The 17,778-nt window shown below is 36.3% G+C and overlaps 3 protein-coding genes across 3 annotated transcripts; 2 read left to right on the top strand and 1 right to left on the bottom strand.

Annotated features, from left to right (window-relative positions):
* The first annotated feature begins 395 nt into the window (after window positions 1-395).
* Window positions 396-1,457, top strand: LOC145088284 (RNA-binding (RRM/RBD/RNP motifs) family protein). Its single transcript, XM_079026544.1, has 3 exons — window positions 396-623; window positions 931-999; window positions 1,086-1,457. The coding sequence occupies exons 1-3, from the start codon at window positions 506-508 to the stop codon at window positions 1,322-1,324; spliced, it is 426 nt and encodes a 141-aa protein (XP_078882670.1). The 5' UTR covers window positions 396-505; the 3' UTR covers window positions 1,325-1,457.
* A 10,792-nt stretch (window positions 1,458-12,249) lies between these two features.
* LOC145088282 (arginine biosynthesis protein ArgJ family) lies at window positions 12,250-15,563 on the top strand. The gene is made up of 17 exons (XM_079026542.1): window positions 12,250-12,418; window positions 12,721-12,846; window positions 12,947-13,070; window positions 13,147-13,220; window positions 13,298-13,342; window positions 13,403-13,453; window positions 13,536-13,604; window positions 13,676-13,734; window positions 13,815-13,884; window positions 14,015-14,095; window positions 14,190-14,276; window positions 14,374-14,496; window positions 14,574-14,636; window positions 14,711-14,788; window positions 14,877-15,022; window positions 15,103-15,173; window positions 15,263-15,563. Exons 1-17 carry the CDS (start codon window positions 12,353-12,355, stop codon window positions 15,343-15,345), a joined length of 1,416 nt encoding a protein of 471 aa, XP_078882668.1. The 5' UTR covers window positions 12,250-12,352; the 3' UTR covers window positions 15,346-15,563.
* Window positions 15,564-16,003: 440 nt separating this feature from the next.
* LOC145088283 (histone H2A) lies at window positions 16,004-16,936 on the bottom strand. The gene is made up of 2 exons (XM_079026543.1): window positions 16,619-16,936; window positions 16,004-16,413 (listed from the first exon to the last, which is right to left on the bottom strand). The coding sequence occupies exons 1-2, from the start codon at window positions 16,826-16,828 to the stop codon at window positions 16,171-16,173; spliced, it is 453 nt and encodes a 150-aa protein (XP_078882669.1). The 5' UTR covers window positions 16,829-16,936; the 3' UTR covers window positions 16,004-16,170.
* Window positions 16,937-17,778: the final 842 nt, after the last annotated feature.

Genomic DNA, 17,778 nt, shown 5'->3' with positions numbered 1-17,778 from the left:
CTTGAATATACACAATCCTCTCTTCTTAAGTGGTAGATATTGATGCCACTTCATTTGCCAAGAAAACATCTTTCATAAATGAAAATGATTGAATTCCTTGAGTTGCAATTTTGAAAGATTGAATTCATACTATTAGAAAGCTTGCACACTTGACAAACTATTGTTCGATTGATGATCCTTGCTTTCCGATCAGACTAAAGGGTTATATTGATGGCTAAATAGTGACATTCATGAAACTTTAATGTTCAATCAAATCAAAACTCTTAAAAAAACACCAAAACTATCATAGTTATTTATATAATAGTAAAACTATAGGATCTCAATTACAATATAGAAAAAGTGTTGGGGGCAGTTCGTAAATTTTGGAAACATGAAATAGCATTCGTAGTCTCGTAGGCCCTACTCAAAACTCAAAAGCCTTATCGTTCTTGCAAAGCTAGGGTTTATCAAGTAAACCCTGATTTCCTCCTCTTTCCCACTAATTTGCATTCATCTGTTTTTAGAGATGGCTTTTTCGTCGGCTTTTCGTCGCATTCTCAACGGACCATCTTCTATTATGAGCTCTCAGTTCGCTTCAGCTCGATTCAACTCAACTTTAACTGCCCCAAAGCTATTTATCAGCGGTAAGTTTACAGCTTTGTGAATATTTTAATTCTCTGCTTGAAATTTCAGTCTTTATTGCGTACGCGCGAACGGAATACATTCTTTTTACATCTTAATTTTCAAGTTCATGGTCAATCTGAGGTTTTATTTGTTCGATCAAATTCTCAAATACGTCGCTCCAATGATTCATTGGCCAAACTATTTATGTCAATTTTCTAGAGCAAATTAGAAGATTGCAATGGTTTTTGAAGATTGTATTTCTTGTATATTCGATAACGGAATTGGTATCTATCTCCACTTTGTTACATTGCTTGATGTTATGTGCAGGCCTGAACAGAAACACGACTGATGAAAAACTTAAAGAAGCATTTGAACCATTTGGCCAGCTTGTGGAGGGTAAAGAAACTATATTCGCTTTCTGTAAATTTCTTAGTTTTTACCATGGTGAAAACACAATGGTCCTGAATTTTTAAACTTTACAGCAAAAGTGATCATGGATAGGGCTACTCAAAGATCAAAGGGTTTTGCATTTGTGACATATGCATCAATAGAAGAAGCTGAGAAAGCTCGTGAAGGAATGAATGCAAAGTTCTTAGATGGATGGGTTATTTTTGTGGATCCAGCAAAGCCAAAGGAATATAGACCACCTGCAGATCCTGAATCACAGCAGCAATCTGAGTTTGGATTCAAAACAAACAAGACTATTGGTTGGTGTGGCTAATTGTCATGTTTAATGAGGGTTTTAGACATATTCTTACTATGATTCCCATGGGTTTGAAATGAAGTTATGTTGACACATATATGGAATTTTTAATCATTGTTTAGAATCTGTGATTGAATGGCGTTGAAGATAAGTAATTGCTTAAAAGTTTAGATAATAAAATGAGAGAACTTTTGAGCATTAGAAAAGGTAAAATAAATAAATAAAACACACAGCTTATTAATTATACAAGCAATAAGAATTTTTATCTACAACATAGTTGATGTTATGAAGTAGAATACTTATTTGATTTCTTGATTCGGCTTGAAACCAACTTGATTGATCAATTTCCTTGTTTCTATTTGATTTCTATATTTTTTTCATTATTGGTTCATCGAATATGATAATCACATAAGTTGATAGAGACCGGAGAGTATGGAGGCTGAAATAAGTGTAACTAAATTGTATTTGCATAGTATAAGGTCTAGATAACTATATAATTTATCATGTTTGTATTTGTCCGTCAATATTCTACTTTCTCTTATTTTCCTATTAACTTTCAGCATGTGTGGCTATTATTTACTAAAGATTTATTGTTTTTTAGTATTTTTTTTTCAACACACTACTTTTTTTATTCATCTCAAACCTACGCTTTATATTTGAGGATTTCCATGCGTGATTACAAAAAAAATATTTTATTATTTTATATACTTATTTGTATTTGATTATTTTTGCTTTTATTGGATCCTTATCCTATGGTAGATGCAGTCGACCATCCTACCTCTCTTACTTTATTTGTATTTAGATTGGGATAATATTTTTGTTGTTATAATTGGAGATTTATATCTTTTGTTAATGAAAGTATTATATAGAAACACAAAAGTAATAAAGCGCTAGAAAAAATAAATTACATTATACAATTTAAAAATCGGAGAACAAACGTCAATCATCCAAATGTAAAGATAATGCATTCCTCCTGATTTTTGACCTAATTAGAAGACAAATTTTATATATGACTCAACGTATACATAATTTGTATATCATCATTCAAAGTGGAACACTTGTATATCATCATTCAACGTATACATAATTGTGTTTTCCAACAATTTAACAAATTACAATAACAAAGACATAATTTGTATATCATCATTCAAAGTGGAACACTTTTTCTCAAAAGCACGATATTTTGATGGAGATTTATATAAAGATAATTACCAATAATAATATCTGAAAAATTGGTAAACAGAAATCTATCTTTCATTAATTCATTTTGAGAATAAATACAAAATCATAGCTGGAAATAATGAAAGGGTAAGTAAACTAGGAAAGATAATAACTAGCTTAAATACAAAGCGTATGAAATAATCGTAAAATCTTTTACTCCCCCTAAAATTAGAGCATGTGAGTCTCGAATGCCCACTTTGCCAAGTAAACCTTTCAACTTGATTTTTTGACCATTGCTTTCACCAAGTTTGACTTTAGGTCATTTGGGGTAGTTTGAGTAGTGGATTAAGACTTGGTCCATGTTTGTTGTATAGGTGACATGTAGAGTCGATGTTTGGAGCAGTGATTAGTTCAGTTATCTTTTGAGCCTTAAGGTGAGTTTTCCACAATGTACACAATGTTGCCCCACTAGGTTGTATTATGTATCATGGTATATGGAATGTTGATTTGCTATAGTGACCTGTTAGATTAGTAGATCTATATGATTTCTTGTAGTTGTTAATTATTGTTTATTTGTTGCATATGTCGACATATTAGTGGTTGGATTGAGCCGGGAGGCCAACAAATCTTGTATGGTTGGGTTGAGGTGGTATTGCTTCGTGCGGTAGACCAACAAACCCAGGATGGTCGGGTTGAGGCAATATGCCAACAAACCCTATATGTTTAGGTTGAGGTCACTGGCCAACAAACCCTATATGCATGTATTGTAATTGCTAGTGTATTATTGTGTGGAGTATTTTGGGTAACTTGCCAAGTTTTAGCTTATAATTGTGGATTTCAATGCTTCAGGTACTTCAGATGATCGAGGAAAGGCAAAGGTGTGATTGTGCATATCAACCTTGGATATTTTGTTGATAGATGATTTTGGAATACTATGATTTATAATTATAGCTTTTTGGAAACAATGTTTTGTATGATTTAAGGGTTATTAAATGGTTTTGAAAATGAAAATTTTTACTATGCTTTTTAAGACGTTACATCTGGTTGTTTGTAAATATAATAAACGACCAACCAATCTTTTGTATTGAGTGGCTTCAATCTGAGGGCTCTTTTCACATCGATCTAACTGGAGGTTATGTTCTATCGAAAAAGAGCTTAGTTTACACCCCTCATCATACCACAATCCTTCAATACGTCAAGAGTGTATTTTCTTTGACTCATGATAATTCCTTTTGATGTTGCAATGCTCGTGTTCTAGGTATTGTCATAAAGTTTGCAAGTTGGTCCCTACGCATGGCGTACGTGGTAGGTACGTCGGGCGTAGATCATTTAATGAGGATCGCGGGTTCCCTCAAGTATACAGGGCGTACTCATGCAGGTCCCAAACCCTAATTTTTAGGGTTTGGACCCTATTTAAACACCTTAAGACCTCAAGGCCCCTTCATAACCAGCCCCCACTCTCCCTATTTCTGTTATTTAGAAACGCTATGTGACATCCTCATTTTTCACGGCCAGAAAGACCAGTTTTTTTTATGCTTTATAAAAATCAGAGTACTTCTTTTTATAAAAATGTTGCGGAATTTGTTCCCAGAAAAATACGATAAATACATTATTAAAACATTTTCGAAGAAACGTATTTATTTCATTTTAAAACGTTTGGGATGTCATCGTTAATACAGAAACATAAGCATAAACAGAACTTACAATTATTTACACTAGTGATCTACATCTCTTTAAATCTCTCAGTGTAATGTCACTTCATATCGTCACATGTGATATAAATAAACTGAGTGGGTCAGGTTGGGAAACATGGTGAGTACATAGGGTTTTCAACCCACAATAATATAATTATTATGTTCGATCATCAAACAATTAACCCAATTACCCATCCCCATTATCTTCTTTATTCTTAAGGATCTACCCTAAGAATCAGCTATTTCTCATTCATTCATTCCTAAGGATCATCCTAAGGAAACAACATGAAGTCCATTGTTGCCAATGACACATTGGTTAAGCGCAGCTGCTAATCTTGTCACTTAGGCGCAGCTGCCAGAATTGTGACATTTTCTATGAGGTGCTTCTGCTGATATTGACCTTTAAACGCTACTGTCATGGTCATAAGGCTCCCCATTAGGCGCAGCTGCCGATACTGTCCTTAGAGCGCAGCTGATAGGACGTTTACCGTAGATCTAAAACATCAACAGGTTGTGGCGCAGCTGCCAGTGCTCATCTATAGGGTATTAGGTCCACTGCTGCCAATGTATACCTATAGGGCACTAGGTCCATGCTACTAATGTTCCTCTATTTCAGCTTTTATCCCTCAGCATTCATCTACCCATGTTTTTACCCAACATATTTTGTAGATATAAAATACTTTACACAACTTACATCATTTAAAACATGTATAAAAATCTTTCACCAGCATAGATAGCAAGTATTCAGACAATATGCACACATAGCACGTAATTTATAATAAAATACTTCATATCTATGTGTAAGCTGAAAGGGACCATGCACTCACCTGAGTAGGTGTTGACTCAGCACTCGAACAGAGCTTCGATACTCTCAAAACAATTTCCTTCGATAAAACCTAGTATCAATACCACTAGGGTTTAGTCTAACGATAACCGCGATAAACTAATAGTCTGACTATTATTATTATTATTATTATTATTATTATTATTATTATTATTATATAAACGTTAAATAACACTCAATATAACTCATAATAATAGCCCAAATACTCATTATAAGTTCCTAATAATGTTACTATATTAAAACATAAGCTATACTAAAGATAGGTTAGGCGTAGCTCACTTACAGCGGGTTTTCTCGAAAACCGGGCTTCGCTGGAGCAGCGTTCCCGAGCCGAAAGGCTCTTTTCTCGGGACTCCGAGAGCCTCGGGGCTTCCTTCGGTTGCTAGGGGGTTTACCTAGGCTTTTAGGGGGGGTTAGGGGGCTAGAGAGAGAGTCTAGAGAGAGAAAGAATAGTTTAGGAAGGTGTGAAGAATGAGGAAACCCGGCACCTCTATTTATAGGGGTGCTGACTGGCCTACTCGCCGAGTTGGTCCATGTGGTGGCCTTCTGGTGGTGCCACGTGTCCAATTCTGGTGGTGCCACGTCACCCCTATTGCGTATCAGCCTTCGAACTTAGAAAAATCATAACTCTCGCATACGAGCTCTGTTTTCGACGTTCTTTATATCCACGCATAGGTAAAATCAAGATCTACAACTTTCATTTAGACTCCGTCGGCTAATTCTCGACCAATCTCAAATTTAACAGTAGGAGGCGTTTAGACTGTTAAATGACCGCGAAGAATTAGTAACTCCTTCATACGAACTCCGTTTTCGTCCATATTTTTACCGTTGAGTTCCTATTAATGAGATATTCAACTCTCATTTAGGTCGCGTAAGCCAAAAACCTCTCGAACTAAAATTCGAGTTTCGGGCCGTGCACTACTAAGCCGAATCTTAGAAAAATCATAACTTCCTCATATGAAGTCAGATTTGGGCGTTCTTTTTATTGACGCTCTTAGTTTAACATATTCTACAACTTTCGTTTAGATTGCTAAGGCTAAATCTCTCTCTATCGTAAATTCACTATTTACGCTTCCCGGTGTCGTGTCGGTTTTGCCGTAAAACTTCGACGGGCCATAACTTCTTCGTTATAACTCGGATTTCGGCGTTCTTTATATGTACGGAAACTTTGTGACATATTCTAAAACTTGGTTAAGGTTATTTATTCTAAATAATCTTTTTGTCGAAAAGTCGTTTTCGACCCCTATTGCCTCTAATTTGACTAGCTTGGATCTGCGGGCGTTACACGCTAGCCACCTTGTGATGTTCTTGAGCTCTTAAAGTGAACTTTGTGTGTTTTGGTGCATATTGAAGAAGATGGAGTCCATTGGTGAGGTGTTGGGAGCTTTGAGCTTGTGGCTCGAGACTTGGTTTTTCATCTAGCATCTTTCTGGAGGTATAAAGCTTCAAACTTTATGGATCTTTAGTGTAGATCTAGTTTGGGGTTATGTTTTGGGCTTGTGTTTGATCCCGTGGATTAGATCTTGTGAGTAGAAGTTACTCTAGAACCTTTGAGCATCATTTCTAGCCATTTTTAGTTTGATAAGTCATAAAAATCGGATCTTTTGGGTTGCAGTCCACCCAAGCATGAGTTGTTGGTATTTTTATGAAGTTATGGACCAAGGGTTTAGTTTTGGGTCCTCTTAAGCCATGCAAAAGCTTAAAGTTACCAACCTTATTATTTAAGACCTTCCTAAGAGTTAGATCTATGAATTGGACGTTTGGACTTTAAGCATTAAGAGCTTAATATAAGTTTTTGTCATCAATGGAGTACGATATGTGTACCCTATAGGTACGTACGACGTAACAGGTTAAGCCTGATTGCCTTTTTTGTTGAGGCCCAGTACACAGGGTGTAATGGGGTGGTATGCATGTCATACCCACCATAAGTCCATTTGGGTCATTTTTGGGCCTTGGGTCATTATGGGTTTGGGCCATGGTTAGATGGGTCAAGTGAGGAAATGGTAAAATGGTCTTTTACCCTTAGCATGATAGAATATGATTTGGACCATTTATTATGGGTTATTACCCTGATTATTAATTAGGGTTGATGTTTGGATATGTTCAGTGTGAAGAGTCGTGGTAGTAGCAGCTTGAGTGTGATTTGTTTATCATCAGATTGAGGTAAGTATCCTTATTATACTTATGGGTCGATGGCACCAATTTTGGCCCTTTTGAATTATGTTGAAGGAGTATAGTTGTCATCGTGACACTTATCGATATGCATGTATGTGCTCATTGTACCTATAGGCAGTGTGCCTAGTCAGTTTATATTATAATAAAGTAAGTTGGGTATCAAACACATGGAACAAAAGTAACTACTAAAAAGTAATCTAAAATCATACACTAATTAAAAGGGGTTTTTATCTGATTTTGCAAGTTCATACTAACTTAAGCACTTAACAAAAAACGATTGTAATCAAGATATTAAAAAAAACACTTTCGTTTAGTTTTGAATCCACATTTTTCCTATGGTTAGATCTTATTTATGGATTAATAAAATTGGTTAACAGTTTATATGTAATTATCAGTCTTGGTCCGATCTACTAATATTTATACCAATTCATGTACTACTATGTAATGGTCATACACAAGCAAACACATAATTGATTAATAATGATAATTAGGCTATGTAAGATATATATAGATAATTATCTATGATCAAAATACAATTAATCAAACATAATTATGTTCAAAATTATGTTTTCCAACACAGCTAAAGTTGTTATCTTTATTACTTATCTAAGATGTGGTCAATTTTAGCTCTAGCAATTTAATGGTCACTAAATTACTAGGCAAGGAAGTTCATGTAATTTAATGGTCACTAAACTAGACTTAACTTGACTTAAAGCAACAAATATCAGAACTTTAACATGTTAGGAAATGATAATCAAACACATGCATAAAACCAACTTCATAAACTCCATAAAACAATAAGTTAACTCATAGTTGTAAGGTTTCATCTAACTAAATGAAAGTCTACTGATTCAGCTACTCATATCTGATAATAAACACACAAGTTCATAAGAAATTGAAATGATTAAATTAATGTAAATCGCATGTAGTGTTTTAATCTTCAAATTCTCTATCTTCAAACAATCTATCCTTCCAAAGGATGTTTTTCGCACTTTTCTAACATCCAAACTCGGTTATCTCTCCAGAATATGTCTTAGCCAACCCCTTAAGTCGAAATAAGCAAAGGGATATATATATATATATATATATATATATATATATATATATATATGTATATATAGTTTCCAAAAATCGTGTCTCGCGTCGTAAGAATTAAGTTCTCACGTTGTGATCTCAGTAGAATTCGTGTTCGGCAAGGAAACTGCATTCCGCGTAGCTATCTTCTAGAAGAATCAATCTTACGTCGTGATATTATACTCCTCACGTCGTGAGAACTGGGAATTAGCAATTGGCACAAAAACCAAAGTAATTTCGTCTAGTTTTCAGATCATTTTGAATCCCGTCAATCGGAGTTACGAGTCATGAGATATATGGTCAAAATAATGACGAGAGGTCAAGTTGTTGAGCAACATCCGTTTTGTATCTTTTTTAGCTCCAATCCTCCAAGTATCCAGCTTTTGTCGGTTTCAATCATTTTCTTTGAGAATGTCCATTTTTGGCTGCAAAATATAATTTAAACATTAAAAATACCAAATATGTTTGCAATTAACCAAATTATAGCTTAATTAAAATACTACCTAGAAATGTGTATAAATATGGCACTATCAACCTTGTAGCCCTTTTGGCCTTTGAGGATATCCTACAAAAACACCCGGTCTCCCCTTCACTTCAACCTTATATACTTTATTCTCTTTGTGATATGCCACCGGAGTGGAGAATGGCAAGCATTTAATGTCGAGTCTTCGCGCTCGAATAGAGGGACGCGTATGGAGGCCATCGGGGAAGACAGGTGACCTGCAGGAATTTGTTGTATAGTGGATGTGATGGTGCTCGAGCACCAGGTGCTAGTTCCTGCCTGCCGCGTGGATGGCTGCTGATGAGTGTTGGCTGTGATTGTGTGGTCGGTGCCCGTTGGGGCATCGTGGTGGTTGTCGTGGCCGCATTTGTTGTTGCGGTAGGTGTTGGTCGCCATAAACTAGCAATGAACTCCGCCGCGGAGCCGACTGGCGGTGTTGTTGCTAGCAACTGTCCTTTCAATGTCGACGGATCGCTTCTGTCAAGGGACTGCATTGGTCGAACTAGGCTAGTGGAGTCACCTTCTTGCCACTGCGGTCTTTTGTCTGTCATTTCTGGCACCTGGTGTTGTTGAATGGGTTTTGCAAGACTAAGTGCAAGCCCGGATGGCACCAACTGTTGTGAAATGCCACTGACTTAACTCTGTCTCTCTAAGGGTGGAAGTGAAGAGCATGTGGATCACAACAAAGAAGATAAGACCATCAGTCATCGTCAGGGAGGTTGTCCCGAAATGAGGCTATGACGATCAAGTCAGTGATGGTCTGAGAGAGAGATGGTTAAAAGAGAAAAGAGAGTTTTAAAGGGTGGAAGATCTTAGCCCCTTCTCTTGGGGGAAGAATGGTGCCTTTTATACCTGTGGCTAGGGGGAACAGATCCCCGACAATATCTTCTACCTTTTTCAGGTTTGGCAGGGGCTGATGGCTTTTGATTGGGGGATCGTGTTCCATGGGTGGTTGTTCGCTATTGGTGTAGATTCTGCCAGAAGCGGCGTCCAGAGCACTACACTTGTCGCTTTGGGGAACTCTTGGTACTATTTTGTCTTCGATGTTAGCCTTGGCGCTTGGGCACCAAGGAACAGATACGGGGTCTTGAGGGCGATGGCGTAGGCCCGACATTAGTAACGTGTTGCTCCTTGACCGATTTGTCTGTCAAACTAGCGGTTCCATTATCTTTGGCGGATTCCCGATGGGATACGTCAACAGTCTCTGTGTTTCTTACATACACAAGATATCCAAACACCCTCATGTGCTCATAACTAGGTATCTTCCCAAATAACAATTCAAATGGGGTTTTAAATCCTATTACCTTATAGGGTAATCGTTTAATTATGTATGCAGTCATCATGTATGCAGTCATCATGATGCACTGTCCCCACAAATTTATTGACAAGTTTGCTACGAATGTCAGAGCCCTTTCCATCTCAAGTAAATGTTGATGTTTACTCTCGACAGCCCCATTTTGTTGTGGGGTGTGAGGATACGAGGTTTCAAGAATAATTCCTTGGTGTGCATAAAATTCAATCATTGAGCCTAATGTGAACTCACCCCCATTATCATTTCTTATTCTCTTAACATTTTTACCAAACTGAGTTTTAACCATTTTGCAAAAATTCATTAAGCAATTGCTTGCTTCATGTTTGTACTTAATGATAAATACCCATACCCCTCTACTAAAATCATCAACGACTATGAGAACGTAGCGTGCCCCAGATAAAGATGGTGTATGATAGCTTCCCCATATATCACAATGTATAAGATCAAAGCATTCACTAGTTTTAATAGGACTATCAAAAAAGGTAAACTAGTATGTTTAGCCTTTACACATGAATCACAAACTTTGTTTTTCAATTCAGAAGTAAAATTAGCTAAAAAAATCTACTTGATGCAATTTTGCCTCGAAAGCGTGTCCTAATTTCTTATGCCAATCGGAAGCATCTGATGTAATTCTTGCACCTTTCTTTGTTGTTAAAGCCATACGATAAAGACCTTTGTCACATTGACCCGCGCCAATCAAGCTCCTCGTCTATAGGTCATGTGCAACAAAATAAAATTAAGAAAGAACATCACATAACAATGAAGATCTTTCGTCAAACTACTAACAAAAAAATGTTGCATTCAAATTTCCGAATATATAACACTTCAACGATTTTAATCCTATTAGGTAAGGTCGGGGTTCCTTTTCCTTCTACTGGAACATAATCGTCATCGGGTATGATAACAGGAGTTTCACCATTACAATTCATCTTGCCTTCAAAAAGATTACAATTTCCAATCATATGTTATGTTGCACATGTTTCAACAACCCATGATTTATTTGTATATATTTTACCTGCTATGTTAACCATATTAACATTGCCTTCAATAGAAAATTGTTTGATCAATTTATGGTATTGCTCACTTGTGAGTCCCGGTATGGGGCTTAATTCCATATCAGCAAAGGCTGCCTTGGATCATATTAACCTTGCCTTCATTAGTTGTGATGGCTCTTTGTTGTTTATCTTCATAAAAAAAAAAGATGATAAGTTGTTCCCAACATGGGAGTTGGTTTTGAAGCAAGAATTTGTCTTTATGGTGGAGAGCACTATTAAGACCCATCAGAAACACATAGAGTCTTTCTTTTTCTTTAGTTTCATTCAATCTTTTCTCAAGATCACATGTGCACTTACCATAAGAGCACCTTGGAGTCGGTGATACAGATTGAATCTCGTCCTATATTTCTCGCAATTTGGTGAAGTAAGCTGATATTGAACTACCATCTTTTTGAGTCGTGGCGAGGGTCTGCTTTAATTCATACACGCGAGGAGCACTTTCTTTGTCAAATCACTCTTCAAGATCAGCCTATATCTATGCAGTTGTGTTCGCGTATTTGACACTCAATCTGATCGTCGTTTCCATCATCGTGGTGAGCCAACCCTTGATCATAGCATCACAACGCATCCACCTCGTGTAATTTGGGGAATTGCCATTTGATAGTTTGATTGTCCCATCTACAAATCTCATCTTGTTCTTTGCAAATAGGAAGTTTTTCATCTCTTTAGCCCAATCTCCATAATTCCCGTCAATAAGAACATCGTTTACATGCATTTGTATGGGATACTCAAACGCATGTATGTAATATGGTGAGTTTGTGTCAACACGGTTATCTTTTTGGTTCCGGATTTGCCCGAGTCGTCTCCTCCCATGGTGGTGTCGTTGCTTTGGGGTTTGTTCCATGAGATCTGATCGATCCGTTCTGATACCATGAAAAACTGATAAAGAGAAATCTATCTTTCATTAATGGATTCTAAGAATAAATACAAAATCAGAGTTGGGAATAAGGAAAGGATAACAAATAAACTAAAAACTAGCTTAAATACAAGGCATAGGAGATAGTCACAAAATCTTATAATATCTCTATATTTTTTTGTTACTTAATAATTGTAATAAGTCCAGCATCCACTTATGACTAATCACTAATGTGATTATATGTGACAACTTTAGTTTATACTTAATACGCTTCTAAGTTGTAACCCCTAACTCTCTTTTTTCACTTTACGCCGGCATACAAACTTGAACGCTTGCTTCTTCTCCGAGGAGGTTCAAATACTACTAAGAAACAATGTCGTCATTATGTGTTCCTCCCCAATTTGTTTCACTTAAGCTCTCTGAATTCAATTCTCGAAAGGTCAGAATCAAGTCAACTTAATTCAAATTTTGTCAAGTTTATACATTCGATTGTTTTGTGCGTCTGCATTTGTTTGATTGCGCCTATCTGGAACCATGTTATAGTAGGAGCTAAAACTCTAAACCCTAAATTTTCTTATTTCATTCATCGTAAAAGTGGGTTTTAAATGGGCTAAAACATGAGGAAATTTCTACTACATTACTCGAAACTGACTCCTAAAATTACAACATGTTCTTTGTCTTTATTTAACATTTGAACTAAAACTATATCTGATTTGAACATATGGATGTTCCTTTTTGCAGCTGTTAGGTTCATTTGCTTCTCCAAAAAGAGATTTTCGGGTATTTTCCATGTCGATAGATGTAAAAGAGGCATCAAATTTCATCCCAGCAGCTCCAATATTTTTGCCTGAAGGACCATGGAAGCAGGTAATGCATTTCCTTATTCTGAGACATGTTTTAACACAAAAGTAGGGATCATTCATCATAGTCCCAAACCTGTTGAATCTTTTTTATTTTAATTGGGAAGATTCCTGGTGGAGTTACTGCTGCTGAAGGATTCAAAGCTGCAGGGATGTATGGAGGATTGCGAGCAGCAGGACAGAAGCCTGATCTTGCACTTGTCACTTGTGATGTAGATGCCATATCTGCAGGTTCGTTGAATTTACTATTTTAGCCTTCTAGTAGTGTAAAATTGCTTGATCAAATCTTTTGACAAACTTCCTTCAGGGGCATTTACTAGAAACGTGGTTGCAGCTGCACCCGTTCTTTATTGCAAAAGTACATTACAAAAATCTACAACAGTGAGTTTTCTCTATAACTTTTTATTACCAAATCTTTTGAATTTATTTAACTGATTTCAGTTATGCTACCTCTTTAGGCCCGTGCAGTCTTGATAAATGCTGGTCAAGCAAATGCAGCCACGGTAATTTCTGACTTAACTTTTTGTTACCCATGATGTAAAATGACGTATATGCCCTTACAGGGGGATGCAGGTTACCAAGATGTAATAGATTGTTCAAATGCCCTTTCCAATGTATGTAAAGTGTAAACCTCATTGTTTTCATTTATTTCTATTTACACAGTGAAAATAATATTGATAGTTCACAATTCTACAGTTACTTCAAGTAAGCCCTGATGAAATCTTGATAGAATCAACTGGAGTAATTGGTCAACGAATAAAGAAGGTAAATAACACAGCAAATTCATTTATAGTCAATGTCTTGACCATGTGTTTGACTTATCATATTATGTGCAGGAGCCTCTTCTTAATTCACTTCCTAAGTTAATTAGTTTGCTTTCATCAAGTGTCAAGGGGTAATGTTGTAATTTGTAACTCCTTGTATTCCTTTCCTTTAAATGTTAAATTAATTATCGATTCTACTTTTGGTTTGCAGAGCAGATTCTGCTGCTGTGGCAATAACAACAACTGATCTTGTGAGCAAGAGTGTAGCAGTAGAGTTTGAGGTATCATATTTGTATTTATTTGCTTTCTTTTTTTATTTCATTTATTATCGTTTTATTACAAAATATATATATATATATATATATATATATATATATATATATATATATATATATATATATATTTTTGAAGGTTGGTGGAAGCCGTATAAGAATCGGGGGAATGGCAAAAGGTTCCGGAATGATCCACCCAAACATGGGAACACTTCTTGGTGTATGTACAAATATTGCTATATGATTAATTTATTACGACAAAATGTTTTGTAAAACAATTTAATTGATACAAAAAAAAAATTGTTAATTTTCAGGTTATAACGACTGACGCTTGTGTAGATACTGACATCTGGCGAAAGATGGTACAGGTTGCTGTGAATCGAAGTTTCAACCAAATCACTGTAAGTAGTAGCATCTCATTGAGGGGTATTTTAGTCATTTAACCAATTGTGACATGCGTGTATTAATAACTAAAACATTGTTTATGAAATGTTGTAGGTAGATGGGGATACTAGCACCAATGATACCATTATTGCTTTGGCTAGTGGTTTATCTGGATCAAACAGGATATCATCATTACACAGTTCTGAAGGAAACCAACTCCAAATGTGCCTTGATGCGGTGTGTTTAAATTCCCAATTTACCCTTTTTTTTGTTATATGCATTTTTACAAGTGTTTGTTTGTTGATATTTGTCAGGTAATGCAAGGGCTTGCCAAATCAATAGCATGGGATGGAGAAGGGGCAACATGTCTGATAGAGGTCTGTTTGTTTGTTTGTTTGTTTTTATTTTTTTTGGGGCAGAAGGGTATTTATGGAAATGGGAAATGATGCAGGTGACAGTGAGTGGTGCAGGGAGTGAAAGTGAAGCAGCAAAGATTGCACGTTCAGTGGCATCTTCTTCACTTACCAAGGCATGATGATTAATATGTTGATATTTGAAGGTGAAATAATTGTTTCCAATGATATAATGATGATGGTTTTTATGGGTGGTTTTATCAGGCGGCAATTTATGGTAGGGATCCGAATTGGGGGCGGATAGCCTGTGCTGCAGGGTACGCGGGGATTTGTTTTGACTCAAATGCCCTTAGAATAGCACTTGGAGATATTCTGCTTATGGAAGGAGGCCAACCACTTCCATTTGATAGGTAACAATAACACCATACACTCACATACATGATACATGATACATGATATTTGAAATACTGAAAATGCGGGAGTGTTCCAGGTCAGCAGCTAGTAATTACCTGAAAGAGGCTGGTGATGCCCATGGCACTGTCAAAATTCAAATATCCATAGGTGACTTTATTATTAAGTCGTTATTTCTGCATTAAGTCAACAAGAAACTTGAGTGATTTATTTGTTTGTTTTGGGTGGAACATCAACAGGGGATGGACCAGGAACAGGGTTAGCATGGGGATGTGATTTAAGTTATGATTATGTCAAGATTAATGCAGAGTACACCACCTAGAGACTAGAGACTAGAGAGTATAGACTCTGCTATTTCAGTTTTATTATGTTCTATAAGATATATATGAACGAAGATGTACTTGCGGATATTTTGTGTGTTACTTTATGGTGATTCTGGGAACTTAAATTCAGTTAGCTTCAGTAGCTGCTCTGTATTCTGTAACACCTAAACAATAAAGACGCAGAAACACAGTCAAAACACTAATTCCAGACAGTTAATTGGTTGTTATGAAAAGAAAACTAAAAACATCACCTATCATGCATCTATATTCAGGAAGAAAAACAAAAACGTTGTTTTATGACACATTCAATTTCTGGCTATAAGCCCCAACACGTACTTCAGCAGCTAGTAATTACCTGAAAGGGGCTGGTGATGCTCATAGCAAGTTATTTTGACAACACCAGTTGCATATAAAAGCAACACTTAAAAAAACTTTACATATGCAAATCTATCGATTCTCAAATTATTATGTCCACAGAGTACGAGTAATGCTAAAAAAACAATAACCCGTTCAGAATCGTACACATCGAATAAAACAGTCATATTATGGTAATGGCACCGCCATCATCATTAATAGCATACCAACACGATCCAATCTCAAACTTATGAGCAATGAACACAGCAAATGAAAATAAATCAAGGATATGGGAATCGTGTATACAAAAATACTAATTTTCATTTCAAACAAACGAGATGTTGTTCTACATAGTTAAATCCAGCAATAATATTCTGAGTACAGAGAGACTACAATAACTAACTTTCCCTAAATCGCAAACAAATGTTCAGAAGATTAACAACCAACTGATGGATTGTGATATCCATCCACTAAGCTTTCTTAGGTGATTTGGTTGCTTTTGATGGAGATTTAGGCTCTTTGGTTGCTTTGTCAAGAGCCTTTTTGGGCAGAAGAACCGGGTTGATGTTTGGAAGAACACCACCATGAGCGATTGTCACGCCCGAAAGAAGTTTTCCCAATTCTTCATCATTCCTCACAGCTAAAAGAACGTGTCTGGGAATGATTCTGGTCTTCTTGTTGTCTCTGGCAGCATTTCCAGCCAACTCCAAAACCTAATTACAAATTCATTGGGAAAGAAATTCGAATTTCAGAATTAATAAACATACAAAAGTAAAATAGATCTGCAAATAATGGCATTCGTAGAAAACTCCAATGTTAATTTTACCGATAGTTAATGAACTCAGTTTCAATGTTCAATTTATTGATACAGCAACGAAGGGGAATTAGGTAATTGTAAATAAATAAGCCGGAAAATACCTCAGCAGCAAGGTACTCGAGGACGGCGGCGAGGTAGACCGGAGCACCGCTTCCGACACGCTTTGCATACTGGCCTTTCTTGAGGAAACGACCCAACCTGCCGACGGGGAACTGAAGACCGGCCTTGACGGAGCGGGAAACCGGCTTCTTCTTAGGACCACCAGCCTTCCTTCCGGCGGCACCCTTTTTCACCTTTGTTCCGGCGTCCATTTCACCTTTCAACGACTAAATTAGGAAATTAACCTGACGGAAGAAGAAAGCGCCTGTGATTTTTCCGATTAAACTTATTGTGTGTGATGTTTTTGAGAAATATGTGGGGGTGTTATTTATATGGCGATTTCTTCTCTTCGCTTGGAGTATTGGTTTTTGTGGTGATGATTTTGGCCGCTAGATTGGGTTTGATCAACGGGTGAGGCTGGGAATTGCTTGATCCGTGTGGTTTTGGATTGACCAATCAGGAGAAGGGAAATAAGGAGGAAGCGCATTATTTCTTTTTAAAGGGTTAATTACTTTTTGACATTGTTTTGAAAGTAAAATAGTTATTTAAGTCAAATTTAGTAAATTCAAATACTTGACCCTAGTAATTAATGTAAGTTATACACATCAATTGTTTATGATTCGAGATTCAGTAGTGTTTTCTTATAATTATGATTTTTGAATTATGGTTTATCGGTTTGAATTGAATGTAACCTTAATAAAAAATTGGTGTTTAATTTATCTTAAAAATGAAAAAAAAAAAAAAAAATTACCATGTTTTTGTGACATTACATATACCACTAACAATTTATTCCCACATAGTGGTAATCACAACACCAAATATACCACTAATAATTAATTCACATGTAGTGGTAATCATATCAGCAAGCATACTACTAACAATTAATTGTCACAAAGTGGTAATCACAACACCAACCATACCGTAACATTTTGATATTGATGTATTTTCACTTTTAACCCTTGTTACAAGAATTTACTGCATTTCGCCCCTTGGAGGCATTTTTGTAATTTTTTTGAAATGGCATGCATATGGTGGTCATAACCCCCAAGTACGTTAGGTGCCAGTGGTCAGGGTGCAAGCCCTAATTTTTTAGGGTTTTGACCTTATTTAAAGATCCTTAATGCCCAAGTCTTCTTCATTTCATCAACCTCCAATCCCATTT

The sequence above is a fragment of the Lactuca serriola genome, chromosome 2 (genome assembly GCF_051521515.1).
Source record: "Lactuca serriola cultivar US96UC23 chromosome 2, Lser_US96UC23_V15, whole genome shotgun sequence".
In the NCBI taxonomy this organism is placed as follows: domain Eukaryota; kingdom Viridiplantae; phylum Streptophyta; class Magnoliopsida; order Asterales; family Asteraceae; genus Lactuca; species Lactuca serriola.
This window is presented reverse-complemented; position numbering and strand designations above follow the sequence as displayed.